Source organism: Ambystoma mexicanum, chromosome 1p (assembly GCF_040938575.1).
Source record: "Ambystoma mexicanum isolate Mex_15411 chromosome 1p, UKY_AmexF1_1, whole genome shotgun sequence".
Taxonomy (NCBI): domain Eukaryota; kingdom Metazoa; phylum Chordata; class Amphibia; order Caudata; family Ambystomatidae; genus Ambystoma; species Ambystoma mexicanum.
In genome coordinates, this window is record NC_090921.1 from 999,448,014 (window position 1) to 999,466,926 (window position 18,913).

Here is an 18,913-nt window from a genome sequence, read left to right on the forward strand (position 1 = left end):
ATTGTGCCTCAAAGTTGCAGAAGGATTAACTAAAGGTGCTGGGCTTTGTAAAAACAAATGGAATAAGGCAGTGATCAGACCAAAGCACCTGCCTCACCGGGGAGAAACAGATGCCAGCGTTAGCTACAAGAACAAAGTCCAAAATGCCGCCCAACACATGGGTTGGCTCACAGACAGATTGAATCAAACCCAAATCCGTCAGTGACTCAAAGAACTGGGCCAGCACTGGGGCCTGCAGAGAATTGTAATATTAAAAAATCAAAAAATGGATTCAGAAAATCAGAAAACGTATCAGGGGGCAATATACAATAAAAATCTTCCAAGAGAATGAGGCTGACACTTTGAGGCGCACTGAAAGGGCTTCTGTTTTCAAGCCATGTTGCAAGGGAATCCTAGAAAAATAATGAACAGATATTACAATTATTGATACCCCCTACCAAGATGGAGGGATGCTCGATCAAGATGAATAATGCTGTATTCATCTTGAAGTGCCTGCGACAGGGTAGGAGCAGAACTATCTGCAAGCCATGCCTTAGTTAGGCAGGCAACATCGGGTGAGTTCTCACTAGTAGCTCATAGATAAATGCTGCTTGGGGAACCAGGGAGCGAGTGTTTATTAAAAATGCACTAAGCATAGATGCTCATCAGGTGCGCATACGCCACTTGTAGGAGCAGCAACAGTAAAATTCAGAGGAAACACTGTATCTGGTGGTGCGAGGTCTAGGATGACATTCTGAGAGAGGCTTGCGATAGAATGACTCGTTGGCCCATCTGACCCGTCTGTAGTCCGGATGGGCCCCAGACAGGGTTCCATTTTGCGCAACTTCGGTGTGACGGGCATTGTTGGGGGCCTGCTCCGGGTCACCGGGCAGGCCCCATACTCATGTCAGGAGCACCCGACGGGGTTCCTCAGTGCGGTGCTCACGCCGCAGATGTATGGGTGGGGGTCACCCCACTCACTCCGGATCACTGGAGCATACCACGTGGCCAGGGGCACACAGCGGCCCCGGCTCTGGGGCACCCAAGCCAGGGTCGCACCAATAGACATGGTCACATGGCCTAGGGATCACCCTGGGATGGCGTTGCTCAGCAGGGGCACCATCCTCGCGCTGGGCCCCGTCCCCGGGCCTACAGCATGCAGTGTGGTGCCAGCATGGCGCAGAAACAAGAACGACACCGGAGTCAGTTTGGTCTGGACTGACGAGCCGGAAGCAGCTCGAACATTTTATTAACTTGGTCACATGGGGAACCATGTGACCAAGGAACACACACTGGGAGATACCATGTCTCCCTACAGGGGTGACATGCAACACTCCTCCTTTTCCATAACGAAATAAATGGAACACCATAATACACTTCACACACTAACTCTACAAACCATAACTCCCACACACATGCACCCTTTATTAACCTGGGTGAGTGGGTCTCATATCACTAAACGGCACCAACAAATGCGCCTGGCACCCCATAAAGCACTCCACGTGTACAGATGTTTACCGCTTTACATTTCCCATTGACTGGGCCATTTTAAACAGGAGTCCAGGTCTGCCGGCTCCCGGTCTTCATGGGGATGTCTCTGGTGCTCATCTGGTGCACCCCGGGCAGTCGCAGGAAACCAATTTGTCTCCCCACCAAGGTTCATTTCGGACCATCGCATCACAGTCACAGAGGCCGGCAAAGCCACACCTGGGGAGGCCCAGGGGCCACATCGGCCAAGTCCACAGTCTGGGGGGGCGCACCTGTAGTGGGGGCACTGTCAACACCGCGGCCGGAGTCCGCACTTTTCGCTGCACTCACTCGATGTGGCCCCGCTAGCTGGTCTTTGAGGGCGCACAAGCACTCCGGTGGGGAGCCGCTACCCTGTTGCTGGGCGATGGACACAGCCCTCTCTGGATGGAAAGTGCAGACCTTGGCCTGTGTATGCTGTTCCCGGGCCATGTGCAGTTCTATGGCGCTTCACTTCCCTTCCTTGCAGTGCGGGCCGGGGCAGCTCCGTTCTCCTTCCTGCGGGCCACCGCCCTTTATTACTTTTCTCTTCTGTGATGGAGTACCACAGCAGATCCCCCTTGGTGCTTGATCTTGGCCTCGCTCCCTCATGATGGCAGAAGGAGGTGCTGCAGGCATTGACGTTCACATTGCCAACATCCCCATTGATAGAACTGTGGGCTGGATACCTGCTGTGTGCTCGTGGTGCGCCCCTTCTTATTGGTTGTTTGGGGGCTGCCTCCCACTGTCCCCAATGCAGGCAAAAGAGAACTTCTGTTATCTTCTCCAATACCTCTTTCCTGTCCTTCACTCCTCCAGGCCAGAGCATTTTTTTTTTCCTTTCACCACCGGGGGACCTGGGTTGTTTAGGCCACGCCCCCGCCTTTGTTCTTGGGAGTCCGCCGCGGGCCTCCGTTGCATTTCCTCTATTTTTTTAGTCTTTTCAAACGCTCCGGTGCGGAGCGGCTTTCTCTCTTTTTTTTTTTTTTTTTTTGTATCTCCCACCGGAGCACTTCTCATGTCACCATGGGGGCGGGGACCATGGCCGCGCGGCTCTTGCCGCTTCCGTTGCGGCTCGCCCACTGTTGCTGGCAGGAATGCAGGGGAGGGGCAGGCAGCTCACCTCTTTGTTGCGGTTGGCGAGGGGCCGCCGGGCATCTCCTCTACCCACTCCGCGGAATGAGCGCTTTATTGTCCTTGCGGGTCCAGTTGACGGTGAGCCCGCTGCATACTGGGTCTCAGGGCAGGTCCACTTCATTGTGGCTCGGGGCCGCCGGGCACCATTATGTGGTCGGCGCCACCTCTTCTTCTATTTACTGCGGCAGCCGAGGCCGCAGGGCATTCCTCCCCCAGGAGAGAGAGGGGGGGGGGGGGCAGCTCACCCTCACATGTGCGGCCGACGCCACAGATCACACCACCGCCGCACGGATGGGAGAAACGGCTCCATCCGTGTTATCTTTGCGGGCCCTGTTGGAGATGGGCCTGCTTCCTTTGTTTCTTCCACTTAGGCTATGTTTGCCGCTCATCCCCTCCGCGGGTCGCGGAGGCGCTGCGCCTCCTCATTGCAGCCGCCGCCACGGACACTCTCGCTCCCCACGGGGAGGGGGGACAGCTTCCTCCCTTCTGGTGGTAGTGGGGGCAGACAACCCTCCTCATGCGGCCGACGCCGCACACCTCAGTGTACGGCAGGCCGCCTCCATGGTGGGGATGGGCGCAGCAGCACACGCGGCCGAGGCCGCCTTGCACACAGGGCTCTAGCCCTCGTCGCCATTGTTGGGGGCCTGCTCCTGGTCACTCGGCAGGCCCCATACTCATGTCGGGAGCACTCGACGGGGTTCCTCAGTGTGGCGCTCACACCGCAGATGTATGGGTGGGGGTCACCCCACCCGCTCTGGATCACCGGAGCTTCCCACATGGCCAGGGGCACACAGCGGCTCCGGCTCTGGGGCAGCCAGGCCGGGGTTGCATCAATAGCCATGGTCACATGGCCTAGGGATCACCCTGGGACGGCGTTGCCCAGCAGGGGCACCGTCCTCGCGCTGGGCCCCGTCCTCAGGCCTACAGCATGCAGTGTGGTGCCAGCATGGCGCAGAAACAAGAACGACACCGGAGTCAGTTTGGTCTGGACTGACGAGCCAGAAGCAGCTCGTACATTTTATTAACTTGGTCACATGGGGAACCATGTGACCAAGGAACACACACTGGGAGATACCATGTCTCCCTACAGGGGTGACATGCAACGGGCATGCTCCGGCTGCACACGTCTGCATGCAGGTGAGTTATACATACACATTATATAACCGCCGCCAATCCGGTCTCATTGCCAATAGAAGGTGACAACAGAACTTCCCCTAGCAGCTGAATGCATGTCAGAAAATAAAATAAAAGACCAGCATTGACCGAGCACGGGTCTCGGTGTACTCAGAGGCCAGGCACCCTCAGCCAGAACTGCCAGGCATACAAGGAACGGAAACCAAATGAATGAAACCAAAATAAAATTACAAGGTAATGGATATAATGAAATAAAAACGCTACGATGATTGTAAGTCAGAAGCACCCAGTCTCACGCCACGGCTCGGGTATTAACCTGGTGCCTTAAAGAAGAAAAATGTTTTTTCAAATGTAAAATATTTAATCAAATGAAATAAAGGTTAAAACACACAGAGGCCAGAAGCCATACATACCGTGAAATCCCTTGATTTAGAATTCAGAAATCCTGTCTCCAAGAACCGATCACAGCGTTTTACTTTGAAATCATTTAACAATACTGTGTTTTCATATGTAGAAGCAAGTTCCCATACATATTCAATATTTCGGGCTTCTAATTTAAAATGGAAAAACATGCTGACGGAGGAAAAGTGGAAATTCACAAGTTCCATTATGCTGGACAATGTCACAGAAGCATGTTTCCCATGATGTAGTATTTGATAGCTTGCAGGTTGAAAATACCCATTTGATCCAGAAGACTGCTGTTTTGACACAAACCTTTATGCATGTTTGACTAACAGAAATGGAGGCCTCATATGGTCTCTCTCTCTCTCTCTCTCTCTCTCTCTCTCTCTCTCTCTCTCTCTCTCTCTCTCTCTCTCTCTCTCTCCTGCTCTCTCCCTCCCCAAACCCCACCCCTCATTTCAGATTGCTGTTTGTCTAACAATACATTCAGAACATTCTTATGCAGCTTATGCATGGCTTGGGATTCCTTGGTCGCCTTTGATAAAGTTCTCTGATTCAGACAGCTTTAGCTAAAGAAATACAATGCTGCATGGAAGGTAATGGGGAGAATATGTTCCGCTAAACCTTGTGAATGAAGAATTTGTGTACTGTGCTGCAGATAATTTGAACTCCCTTGAACATACCTGATGGAAAGGGAGCACTTGATGCAACTGAGATGATTTGTTATCAGGAATATCAGGACAAAGATGAATCATAGTCCACAACATTGCACGATACAAGCACGCTGAATCATTCAATAGAGAAACTATCCTGCGATATGACAGATGCCATCTGCTACCATAGTCCAGAGAGCGTAAAAGGCAAATAGTACAGCCTGTAAGGAATCGGATGCTCACAAAAGAGCTAAGGATTTGAAATCCTTTTGAGAAGTAGCCATGGCATGGTTTCTATGCAAAACTGGAAGTATTCCAAATTATAAATGTTGAGGGCACAGAATCTGGAATCAGGGCAGATGAACATGCTGTGATTTAAAAAACTCCCAAAATGAACACATGAAAGCAAGTTCTTAACCTGAGCCTCTTCCAACCTGCACAGTTTTCAGTGCAATGTTGCAAGAAGTGCATAGGAAAACAATTTGCATATGTGTTTGGCTATCCATACCCGCTACCTCAATAGATTGTTCAATTCATTTGACTTTCTTGAGATAGCTGGAATATTTAACCAATTAACCAATTCAAAATGTGTTCTGGTATTGGATTTCGGTCTCTATTGTCCTGTGCAGTAAATAATCATATCTCAGCATAGTCCTTGCGAATAATTTGTCTCGTGACCCGGTGAATTGCACATATGTATGACATGACTTTGTGCTATTGGCACTTTCATTGATGGATCTGGTATTCCTGTATCTTGCCACCTGAAACTGTTCTTTAAGAAGCATCTCTGTGCCTCCCCACTAAACCCTTCTGCTCTTTGTCTTGCTATTTGCATGCCATCATATGCAGAATGCTTACAAACAAATGGTACGAGATGGTAAAGACATGGCTAGACACCTCCTTGAGCTGGGACTAAAGACCATTGTGTGTGTGGCCTGTTCCATGGGAGTTTGGGGTGGTGCTAGTGTGATGTATCTGGACACAATCTGCCACTTGATCATAGATGTGAAAGCTAAACTACTTGACATGATGTTTGATGGTCTCAACCTTTTTGGTACAAAAGCAACCAGCATTCTGCACATTTTAAAAGTTCCACATCAGACAGCCAAATATATGGGCGTATCAGCTCCCACGACTTCCATCTCCTTAGGTAGAGGCAGGAACCAACCTTAATCTTCACTCCCAATCGGCCGGGGATATTACCAGCACTCTCAAAATCAGCTACAAGGTAAACCAACTTTCTGTTATTCAAGTGGCAGGGCTGCTCCCACGTGTAACACCCTAACCTCACTGCCCTCTGATGCAGCAGCTTCAAAACCACTCTAATTTTCACCTTCACAACTCTCCTGTAGGGGGCAGAATCCGGCTTTTCAAGAGGACATAGCAGGAGATAACATCTGACCTGAGGGTCTTATTGTTCGTGAACCCGGGAATACTGTTTGCCCTTCCTGATAAAACCCTCCCAAAAAACTCTTTTGCCTCCACCTCCTCTGGAGCCACTTCTGCTTCAAGAAATCCCTCTACTCTTGCAGAAGAAAGTGGTGAATTTTGTAACAACAGCAGAAGTCAGGAAAAGGCTGGTGTCCGGGTTACTTCCTGGCACCCAAGAATGATGGAGGCCTCAACCCTATACTTGAACTGAGACTTCTCAAAAAGCTCCTCTGAAAGGGATAGTTGCGATGGTCACCCTGACATGCTCATCCACTTTCTGGAGTTGCACAAATGGCTCATGTGTTTAGGTTTGCATGGTGCATATTTGCATGTCCTTATGCACTCCAATGATCAGAAATACATTTATTTTGTGGTGGGAAGCACTCATTACCATTTCAGTACTCTCATGTGCCCTTACTTCAGTCCCCAGAGTTTTCAAAATGTTAATGGCGATGGCTGCCCATCCTCAGAGGAAGAGGGTGCATGACTTTCCCTCCCTTGGCAACCAGCTGCTGTGGGCCAGACAGGAAGATTAATGTATTTATACGGGAAGGTGGTAATGGTAGCTAGAAGGCAGATGAGAGGTAGGTTAAGAGAGAAACCCGGAAGCAAGGAGGTAGGTATTTAGTTTGGCTTTGAAAAAATTGTTGTTGACTGTTTCAAGGATGTCCTGGGGAAGAGTTCAGTTCAGTAAGCTTTTATTCGACATATGTCATCTTGCCTTACAAATTTTACAAAATACAGACGTAAAAAAGGATCACCACACCATAAAATGTAGCACAGGCGAAGTTCCATTTAAAAATACTTATGTCCAATAAAGACAATACTGTTAAAAAAAGATTGATACATTCACAGATAAAAATATCAAACCATTAGAGCGCGTTCTTTGACATTTTTTGCTCTTATCCACCAAGCGCGCGTGAGAAAGGTAGATGCACAATACACCACTTTGATCACATCACATTTTTTGAGGTACCTCCGTGCATCTACTGTTGTTGTCATGCCACTTGCTATTAACAATGGGACTAAGAATCTGTGCCTAAGAGTGCTATAGGCTCTGCAAAAGAACAAAAAATGTGTCGGGGATTCTTCCACTGATAAGCAAAAGGGACAGTTACCATTACCGTGCGTAGACCATTTCTTAGTGACATTTGCCAGAGGTCAGTTGCCGACTCTAAACTTAACATACAGTTCACGAGCGCTAGGTGGCCTTACCATGTCAAGGTAAGTTTCGAAACCCCAGCCCGTCTTGCTTTCCAGATATAAAATTCCCCCTGTAGAATTACTACAATTGGCAACTAATTCTGTTTCAATAAATTGGCTTACTTTATTCTTGGCGGTAGCTCTATGTCCCTCTGTTATAGAATGTGGGCTGTGTCATACGTTTATCAACCCCAAACAATCCAATGAGTCTTTTACTTGTCGTGCCCACGGGAGGGATCTACCACCCTCTGAGTCAAGTACATTGGTTACTGCTTTTTGGTAGTTATTAAGCTCCGCGACTGACCAGATCCTGAGCCAAAAAAGAGCATGTCTAAAATAAACCTCTTGTTGTATTGGGCTAAGTCCCAATTTAAAATGTATCTGGCTAGCTGGAGCTGATTTGGGTAGGCCCAGTAATTTCTTTAGGACTGTTCGTTCTGCTGAGCCCAAAATATGACAATCCGCGTGTCCCCATAATTCAGCTCCATAACTCGACGCTGCCTTGGCCTGGATAGATAACATTTTAATTGCTGGTGACACTGCACCTTGCTCATGCCCATAGAAAAGTCTTGTTATACCCCACCCATATTTCTCCGTTTACAAGGTGGCTGTCTTCACTTGTGGGGGCCAGTTCCCTTGGTCATTAAAACGTATGCCCAGATAGTCCTATTCCTGTACTTGTTCTAGGACAATGTTCTTGACCTGAACCAACATTTTAGTGACTTGCAAAACTTCAGACGGAATATCAGGATCTTACTCTTGGACTTATTAATTTCCAAAGATAACTCAGTGCATTTTTCCTGGAATGCTTCCAATGTGATCTTAAGTCCTTTAGGGGAGATGGACAAAACAACTGCGTCATCGGCAAAAAGCAGTAGGGGACATTTCTCTACACCCAATTTGGGGGGGTGTAAGCATTCCCTTCTTACATGGGCCACCACTTCATCCATGTATATCAGGAAAAGTATGGGGGCCAACATACAACCCTGTCGTACTCCTCTTTGGACATCAAACAGCTCCGTTAGTTCACCCCCTAGGCCCCTTCTTACAGCTGCCTTATTTTCTGTGTAAAGCTGTACTATTATTTTAAGCAACCCTGGGGGAACTCCTCTTTTAGCCAAGATTTTCCAAAGGGCTATTCTTGACACAGAATCGAATGTGGTCCTCAAGTCCACGAAGGCGGAATACACCTTCATCTTCTTTAATACTGCATACGTCTGAGTGACGAGGTGGAGTCTTAATGCCTGATCTAATGTGCCAACTCTCTCTAGGAATCCCGCCTGGAGGTGGTCAATTATGTCGTTTTGAGCTGCCCATTCTTGCAGGTTGACACAAATTCATCTGGCGAACATTTTCCCAACTCCATTCAGCAATGATATGGGCCTAAAATTGAATGGGTCACTCCTACCTCCCTTCTTATAAATGGGAATTATGATGGCGATACGCCATGAGGGGGGGGACCCAATTCAATCTCAGGCAAGCATTAAAGAGGAGCCATAACATGGGGCCCCCCATCGTCGGTTCATCCTTAAAGAGGTCTGTGGGAATAAGGTCAGGGCCTGGAGCCTTGTCCCACTTCTGTTTAATTATTGCCTCACATACTTCTTTCATTTCTAATTGGAGGCGCCTGCTTATAACATCTACCTCCTCTCCTAAGACCATGCAAGGCAACTGCCCTTCCATATCTTTTTGTTTTGTGTATAACGCCCCCAAATGTTTGGTCCATGTGGATGGGCTTATTTCGGTAACCGCTCCCTTGTCTCGGTCCTCGTCTAAGCCATTGGCTAACCTCCAGAATGTTCTAGTGTCCCCATTTGGATCCTGGCTCCAGCAGGGCTTCCCATTTTGTCTGGGCAAATGTATTTTCTTCTTTATTAATATGGCTTTGTAATCAGCCCTGAGTACTCCGAGTTGTAATTTGTCCTTAGGTTGTCTACTTTTTAGACACTTAAGGATGGCGGTCTTTGCCTGTCTACATTCTCTGTCAAACCAGGGGCAACATATGGGTGCCTTACTTTTTTTACTTTTAGTTGGCTTCGACACAAAGGGGCAAATAGTGTCCATGACTTGCGAGAAGGAAGCTATAAGGTATATATTCCTCTTATTTGTCTGTACCAAGTTAATTATTAATGGGACTATATCCTTATATATCCTGGGTTTGACTAACGTCAGGTCAAGGTCGGCCAACTTAATTCGTTTTTTGACAGTCCCCTGTATACATAGTGGGGTTGCATGCGGTTGACCTATATTGGTTTTATTGTTAAGGCCCCCCATCCGTTTGGACATTTTGACACATAAAGGTTTATGGTCACTCTCTCCACTTCCAGGACCTCAAAGTCCTTTATCCTATCCCATTGCTCCACAGATGATAGATTATAGTCAATATGGGAAGAGCCACCATGGCCCTAAAACATAGGCGTCGGGGGCTGATCTTTCGAGAATTGGCCGTTACATGCCCGCAGGCCCAGCCCCGATAGTGCTGCAGCACTTTTAGTGCTGAGCGGTAGTTTCTCTTCCGAGGAGGGGGAACCAACTGGTATATCCCATGCCTCATCCAAATCCTCCCACAACCCCTCCAAGTCATTAAGACGCTCAATTTCCCCTGCGAGAAGGATCCTATGGTTAGGTTGCCCCAACTTAGTTGTAACAAGATCCCTTGCCAAGGTAATAGAGTTTGGCTGATCATTAAGCGTGACTTTTATATATATTACATAGGGAAACCGAATTTTCTGCCTTGTCCCTCAGTATCAGGTACTTTACATCCGGTGATCCTGTGTCTATTACCTCTATCTGCAGATCCAATACTGTACTGATCCAGATTGCTAGGCCACCAAATGGCCTACCCATTGTCCCTTTTAATGCTGGTACATAATATGTCTCATAACCCAAGAAGATTGTGGGATCTAGGTCCCATGTCTCCTGCCAACAAATAATTTCATGGGTCCTTACCCAATGACACCACTTCTGATCCACGTGGTGCTTCTTAAGACCTGCGACATTCCAGGACAATAAAGAAAATCCTTCTTCTAGAAGTCCCCCATCTCTTTCAGGGTCAACACCATGTCAATTGTTATCCTCCATGTCCCCCAAGGTAAACCCAGGTGGGTTCATGCCCAATTGCCGGAAGGTAGGGATTGCTTGGCTATTATTTTGTTGCTCATCTACCCGCCTATGAGGTTCGTTTGATGGTCTTTTTGAAATCTTGGAACCCTGGGGAGGGTATGCCCTAGCTTCTATTGACAAAAGGCCATCTAAAACCAACCATTTTTTAAGGTCACGCGGATCCTGTTATCCTCGTTCGGGCGACCTCTCTCCCTTATACATTCCACAATATCACTCCTAATGATGTATTTACATCCTCTTGTTTCCCTCAAGTAATGTATCACGTTATTAATCAAGGCAAGTGAGTTCTCATGTGACCCCTGTCACAGTTTCCCCACATTATGTAGCATCACGGAACTAGCTTCATGACCGGGGCTTTTGCTATATTTCGAGTCCATTCCCTTCCTCCCCCCCAATATGGGAAAGATCTCCCATATTATTATTTCCCAGTGGCATGGAGTTAGGCTCAGATAGATTTGGGCAGCCCACCCTCTGCACAAACGCTGGCCGGGAGGAAGGCTGATCCCCCTCCAGTTCCTCCCTCCCAGGCCCATGTCCCCTCTATCATGATTTATGTCCCCGGCTTTCATCAACCATTTGCCCTTGGCAAGGATCCCCACCCCCCGGGGCAGCAATAGGCCTGGGTTTAACTTGGTCTCCATATTCTCGACCATTATTCAAATCATGACTCAGGGTTTGATGCGGGCGTACCATGGGGGGTTGCACCCTGCTTACATGTTGGTCCCTCGATGCGGGTTCGCTACTAACATAGGTCGAGGACAGTTTAGTCTTGATAGATGTAAGTTCAGACCTTAACTGGACCAGATGAGTACTAATCATTTTCTCCAACCTGGTACACAAAATGGTCCACCAGCCCCTCTGAGTCATTAACCACTCCCGTAGTGCTTGTGGCCTGTTCCTTATCTGCACCTGCCATAAGGGCAACCTCCACCATCTGGCACCCCACCTCTCTCCTTTCTAAATCGGGTTTTTGTTTTTTCCCCTGTACTCATGTAACCCATTTCCCATCATCCTTGGCCTTCTCCCAATTTGTAATGGGGATACTCAGGGAGGTGCTAAAATTCATGGCATCCTTCCCAGCCAGCTCTCTCACTCCCAGTGGCTCATATCGGTTAGATATTGGCACCATTACCATCGGCCGCACTTCTGACAGTACCTCCCCTACTACACTACAGCCATTATCCCCATTACCCCCATTTTCTTCCTGTTGCCTTTGAAGCTCTTTTTCTGGTGTCATGACTTTATTAGGCGATGGCTGTGGGCCAGCTATATTAGTGTATATCTCCATCACCTGTCACTGCTTCTCCCCTTGTCGTGTGCTATGTAGCATAAAATTCCTATCCCCATCCTGCCCCTCAAAGGGACCTATTTCGTATACAGCCATTGGGTCTCGAGGTTTAATAACAAACCTATTAGGGGTGTGGGTGGAGTGTACTACAGGTTTTAAGATTGGTGCTATACTCTCTGGCAAAATTTCGCAATCGTCCATCACCAAAACACAATTCGGAGCTGCTGCTGTTTTCTTATGAGAGGACACTTTAAGTTCTTATTTTTCACCACCGGACACTCTATATCATGAATTTAAGTTATTAAAATATTCACATCATTGATGGGTTCTAGCATTTTATGCGCCCTCTTAGTGGGGCATTTTGGTAGTAAGGGGAGTGCTGCCTTCCGTTTGGGCATTGTGTTATGGTGTGGTTGTATGCCACAATAACAACTGGGTAGGTCTCAGGATGAAATCTAAACTCAGATGAAATGCAGACTGACCAAAACTCAGTAAATTCTAGCCTCCCTAAAAGCCCCTGTACACAAAGGTGGTTATACCTTTTAGGGAGTCCTGGGGTATCTAAAATACACGTGACACCCACAAATTTCCCAAATTTTAAATGTGGTGATTTCCTATTAAAAATCAAAATCTGCACATACAAAGGACATGCATTAACCATATAAAAATGTTATAAAAACTTGTAAGGAGTTAAAATACTGAAGTGCTTGTATAAAACTAAAACACATCCATACTTCTCTAAAGCTGGTCAAACACCATACAAGAATAACGGATTGCCTGAAAGTGACAAACACCTTGTGCAAGCTAAAAACAGTGGACCAGAAAATAGCCCAAATAAAAACCATAAGTTTGTTCAAGGTGGGCGGGGAATGCTCGAGCTGCCAGTCAGTCCCCACCCTCGCCCGCCTTTGTCTGTTATTAGATGCCACGTGTCCCGGAATGGTAGCCCGGAAAGAATACACCAATGCAGCCTCTTATCTCCGCATAAAGTTGAAGCCGTGGGTTACAGGGTTACAGCAGGCAGAACGCTCAAATTCTGGGCTTCCTTGCTGTTGTTGCTGGCGCTGCTAATGCAGGGAGGGCTGCTACAGGAGACGAAGTATTGATTATGCCCTATCCCTCCAAAGTTCGACCCGACTTGACTATCAGCTGGTCAATGCGATTCTAGATTAGCAGAAATGCAGAAATGCGCTCCAGGTAAGCACCAGAGAGTCCAGGGAGTGACAGCACATGTAATTAAAGCTACGTTGCATAACGTCGGAGCCTTGCTATGCAAGGGGCTGTTACTGGGAGCACTTAAGACGGGCTTATGGGCATATACATTGATTAAAAATAGACACAATTAGCCAGGGAAAGGACCGCAGGAGCAGGATCCTAGGGTTCCAAATTCCCCAACAGTGCAAGGTCACGGAGGCAAGGACACTCTGCACGTGTAACGGTGTAATGTGTAGCTGTTTACCATGAAGGTCGGCAAGGTCACACCGCTGCAGCTCCCGGCACCCCACACTAAACACAAACCGCAGAGAAATGTAACGGCAGCCTGGATAACTCACGTCCCTGTCCCAGTCTGAGATCCAACAGAGGAGATTAGAGGAATGGCCCTAGGAGCGTGAACGCATGTGCGTCAAGCTGCACTGCCGCACCGAAGGAAAGCGAACAGCCGCCTCCGACACATCAAGCTCCACTAACATCCACTGCTGTTTCTGTCTCGAACCTCCTTTTGTCCTCTGGGCTCTCATCTTTTCCTGGGGAAGAGAATTCCATTCAAGTGGAGCAAGAAGAGAGAAAGAGCAGAAGCGAGAGGAAGCACTGTGAGTGTGAGATCCCACAAGGGTAGTCAAGGAGGCAGAGCAGAGATTACTAGAAAGCTTGTAGAGTTAGATAGATGAGGATAGATATGGTGATGCCTTTCCGTGGATAGACTTGTGAATCAGGAGCGAAAATTGAAATCGGGCTCTGTTTTGTACAAAGAGAGTCCTGGTAGCAAAGTTAATTATCTTGTCGGGAGGATCAAATGCATAGTTGGGGAGAGCAAAGAGGATGCTGGCACAGTAGTCCATTTTAGAGAATACAAGAGTTGTTAACAGATGCTTGGCGGTGTTGAGAGGAAGGAGGTGCCTGATTTTCCTAATATTTAGGAGGTTGGGGTGAGCCGCTGTTGACATTTTTGGAGATTAAAGTAGAGAAGGTGTGAGAAAGGGGCATAAATGACACTGAGGTTGCTAGCTGAAAGAAGTGTAGGGGAAAGTGTCAGGTGGGAACCGGATAGGCAGGGGAAGAGATGAGAGTATTTGGCAGGGAAGAAGAGCAACCTCTGTTTTGTAGAGTGTAACATCAGAGAGTGCAAAGCCATCGAATATTTAATAGCAGAGAGGCCGTTGGTAATTTTGATAGACAGATCAAAGGGGAGTTCAGGAAAAGAGAAGAAAATGTGGATGTTGTCCGTGAAGAGTTGGTACGAGACTCCAGAGGAGGAGATAAGTGACCCAAGAGCAAAGGTGTAGAGTGTAAAGAGGAGAGGACCCAAGACAGAGCCCTGTGGAACACTAGCAGTTAGACAAATCGAGACGTGTTGTTGCTCTAGGAGACAGAAAATTGGCAAGGTGCCAGGCACGATTCTATCCAGGCAAGGGCTCATTCACGAATCATAAGAAGAAAGAATTAAGGTGATCAGGGTGATAGACAGTGTTCAAGGTAGCAGGCAGGTTAAGGAGATTTAGGTTAAGAGGATAGGTTGGAGTGCTTCGCAGAGGAGATGAAGTTGGAGACATTCATTAGAGCAGTTTCGTTGATTGACAGTAGGGGGTATCAAAGGTTGCAGATGTCAAAGAAATTTGTAACATAGTTAAACACAACCATTTTGAGCACTTTAGAGTAGTGTGGCAGGAGAGACGTAGGGCTTAAGTTAGCTGGTAGATTCCAGTCAGCCTCTTGCTTTTTTAGGAGAAGGGCAATCATGGCCATTTTGAAAATAGAGAGAAAGCAAGCACAGTCTAAGGGCAGGTTGAAGAGTCAGCACTGAAGGATCTTGGGACGATGTGCAGCCTCCTCCACTAATAAGTTTCTACCTTTACCTAAATATATCTTTTCTTATTGCTTTGAGTTACTAGCGGTTGTCCAGGAAATGGAGCAAAACATGCATCTCCCTCCCACTGAGAGAATGGCAAGCACTCAGTCCATGGTGACAGTCCTCCCAACTGAACAGGGAAATCCAATGTTGTCTTTCCATGACATCTACATCTTGGTAGTTTAGGAGCAACATTACTTATGCGGTTGCTACAATGGTCCCTGAGGAGCAAGTAGTCCTAGTTCAATGAGCACATCAAGCACATTATCCCAGCCCACACAGTCTCCAAGGACCTGCTTTGACTGGCATCTACAAGCAACTTCCTTCGGGGGCTCCATTTCAGTTACCATGGCAAACATTCACCCTGTTTCCAGATACATCGCTAAAGCGATGGGGAACACATACACAGGATATTTCTATGAGCGTTCTGTGGGAAGGTCAGGAGAAGTAAACCTCATTTCCACATCAACATATTGGAGCTCAGGAGTTTGTCTGGTATTGTGATTCTTTTTACCATCAGTCAGACGTTTACACTGTCCAGGTGCTCATGAACAACACCACTGCCAAGTGCTGCATCAACAAGAGATTTGTGATGTAGGATCGCCTGAGCTTTGCATGGAGGTCATGCTCCTGAGGTCTTGTGTGATTGAAAGCAGTCCATTCAGTTCTGGCTGGCTTCAGGGGCAACATCCCCGATCTAGTTAAACATTTGAGAAACATATTCTTCCTTCTGGATTCCGAGTTGCCCTAGTCTCCTCAAATCACTGCTTTGGGTCCATTTCTGCTCTGAAGATTACAGCCAGAGTCCAGACAACAGCCTGATGACAGGATCTCATCATTTGCACTCCTTTCTGGCTTCTAGTCAGAATAAGGATTCAGTTTAAAGTTGCGGTGGCTTCCTTCACAGTTTTTACAGATCAATCTTTGCCCATACCTTCCAACTGGAAGCCTGGATTCCGCCCAACTCTCCTTGCAAATTACAGTGACACGACCATTTCAGTTTGTTTGTTTTCATTTCTGATTCCTTCTCTGTGGAATTACCTTCCATTTTGACCTTCAAAGACCCATCTAGGCCCCAGCAATAGCTTCACACCTTTGCTCTTTACTCAATCAGACTAGCCAGGTGCACCCTACAATTTCTAGTATGTGCTTAATTACAGTGAAATTGGAAGTGACATTCATGCGTGCTATATGTTTTTCAAAAAGAAAACTATTTCTCCAAGACATGTCTTTGCCATTTTGCTTTTTTAGTGCTGTGTTCAGTAGGTTTCCTGTTCATGTATATCATGTGGTGTTCAAATGCTACTGTAGTACTCTGTTTGCTTTCTTTAGGTGGTAGAAACCGACCCAGAACCAGTGCATACAGTCTATGATGGCAGTAACCAGGAAGTAGAGCTTCACGTCAGTGCAACAGTTGATAATGCTCAGTTCACATGCGGAACAGAGAACGTGCAGTTCAAGGACACCCTACTCTTCCAGACCAGAATATATGAGTGAGTAAAAGACAGCTACACTATTTTAGACAATATACAATCAAAAAGAAAAAAGCAACCCTCTTTCAGACCAAAATGTGGAAGTAATAAACAACCCAATGCTTCAAAGAGGCTTAATATTCCAGAATTGTCTAACTATTGTTTTTTTTTAGCTAGCACAGACAGCTTTTATAAGAAACTCTGTAAATGAGGACATATGGATGGCTGGGCATTCCCATGTTGGTGGGCCTTTGCCACACAATATTGCAGTAGTAGCACTAGCAGATATATCAATGAGCTGAAGTAAAAAGTCAGTGGCTTAGTCAAGGACAGCACAGACAAGAATAGATAAAACATACAAATAAAAATATTAACAGTCTAGAGTAGTTGAATGAAGTAGAGGATGTTCATAAGCAGTAAATACTTCAATGTACGTGCGATGGGAGAGAAATGGGATTGGAGAAAGGGAATGGCCAATGCTAGTTCTGGAACTCTTAAGTGAGAGGAGGTAGTTTTTAGGGCAGTTTCTTTAAGCCTGACAAACCTGGGATGGCATTGATGTCAGGGGCAAGATTGTTTCAGTGTTGGGGGTGAATGGGGTAAAGGAACGAAAGCAAACGTTAGTACAAAGAAGCTGGGGAACAGAGAGGTTGAGTAAGATCTGTAGGGAAGGTGAGTAACGAGAGATTGGATTGAGTTATGCATCTAGGAGGGGTCCATCCTTATAGATTTGCAGACTAGTAGAAGGAATTTGAGGAGACAGTGGCTTCTCATGGACAGCCAGACCACCTAGAGGCCTTCTGCAGTGGTGAGTGACGATCATGAGCGGTTAAATATGGTAGAATTAGAAAAGTTGAGTCATTTCTCCAGAGGGGCAAATGAGTAAATATAGAATCCCATGAGGAGGCTGGAGCAGTAATCTAACTGGCCAAGCACAATGGTGGAGATGGGTCTTGGTAGAGTGTATGCACGTCAGTACTTTAGAACTTAGCTATGCAATGCTTAAGAGACAATCATTCTAGACTCCATCAGATCAAAGTAGACAAGCTGGAAACAGAAATCCATGAATTCCCACATAGTACAGAGTTTAAATGGTAGTTACCGAGACACTTGAACTATCACTGTTTTAGGAAACCTGTTATGTTGGTTAAAGGGGAGAACAGTTCAGTGCAGTCCAACAAAGATCAGTGATTGACTAAGACAAGATGAAGACTGTTAGACAAGATGGAAACCTATGTGTTATTATACCAAACGTTCTCACAACAGGTAACAGTCATGTAAGGAAGCATAGCCAACTGAATGCCAAGTGTAGATCACTAGGCATAGTTACCTTGAATATGCCGCCATGTGGAGGCAGCACAATTCTCAAACCGCAATGGATTCTGCCTAGGTCTCTCTGTTTTGTGTCTTTAAACCTTTATTTTCAAAGTACTGTTGTGCAATATTCACAATTTTGTTGTCAGTTAGAGGAGCTTCCATATTCTAAATCACCAAATCATAGGGCTTGAGAAATTGCCCATGTCAGTCCCTTCCCGAGGTAAGAAAACCTTAGATGTCATCCATTGCGACAGATATATAATTTCCAGAGATGTATGAGGTGAAAAAGGGACTTCAATGCCACAATATGTCAATGTTAATGCCATTGGTTAAGGCAGCATTCATTGCTTTAGTAGGCAATGTCACATTTTCCAAGAGGTGTAGGGCACTAGGGAAACTCCACATGCCATCTGTTGGCAATCTTTGCATGATTATCCACGCGGGAACAGGCTTCTTGGTCAAGAGGCCCTTCAAAGAAGTGTGTCTGATGTCTGTATAGCACATTGTTGCTTTCACCTAAGGGATTCCTCTGCTCGAAATCTCTTCCCATATGTTACAAATGGAAAACAGCCGAAGGGTTAAGAATATTGGTCACACTGGGAGGGTTCTGGGAGACCACCTAGATGATGTGCAAAGACTGACCACACTTGGTCTTACCAAACTCTTTCACAGTAGTGTAGGCTGAACAGTAAGATAGATTTAGGAGTTCAGTGTTGCAAGTACAGTTAGCCACACTTAGGGGCAGCCAAGTATTGGAGTTTCACATAGATGTGTGTAGCTCCGGGGCAACACACTTGTCTTGAAAGCAAGACACTGCCAAGCAGCACAGGTTCAAAATCCTGTCCCATGCTTAGAGGCTGGATTCCGACATGAACCACAAAATACGAACTAAGAATGTGAGCATCCTTCCGTATTGGGTAAATAATTTCAGTCTTAAATGGTTATAGTTACAGGTAAGTAACCGAAGGGGGGGGGAGTGGGGTCAGTTACCCTGTGCAAGCTTTGTGTATGGCCAAACGGTCAATAAAATGCTGTTTAAAAGCACACTTTTGGGTAACTTGCTTTAGGATAAACTTCCTGATTCCATCACAGTAGCAGTTCCCAGGTGGGAGTCCTAGGCTAGAACTTTACTGCCCCAGCCGTGAAGGGGTGGTACTGGAGGTGGAATTTACACAAGTGTAATCCCCATGGGGAGAAGGGG

The 18,913-nt window shown here is 46.7% G+C and overlaps 1 protein-coding gene across 1 annotated transcript in view; it reads left to right on the top strand.

Annotated features, from left to right (window-relative positions):
* The window catches only part of HYDIN (HYDIN axonemal central pair apparatus protein), a 3,273,799-nt gene that overhangs the window by 2,729,306 nt on the left and 525,580 nt on the right, over positions 1–18,913 (top strand). The window contains exon 67 of the mRNA XM_069654775.1: positions 16,256–16,416. Coding sequence (XP_069510876.1) covers positions 16,256–16,416 — 161 coding nt within the window. The remainder of the gene's footprint in view (positions 1–16,255; positions 16,417–18,913) is intronic.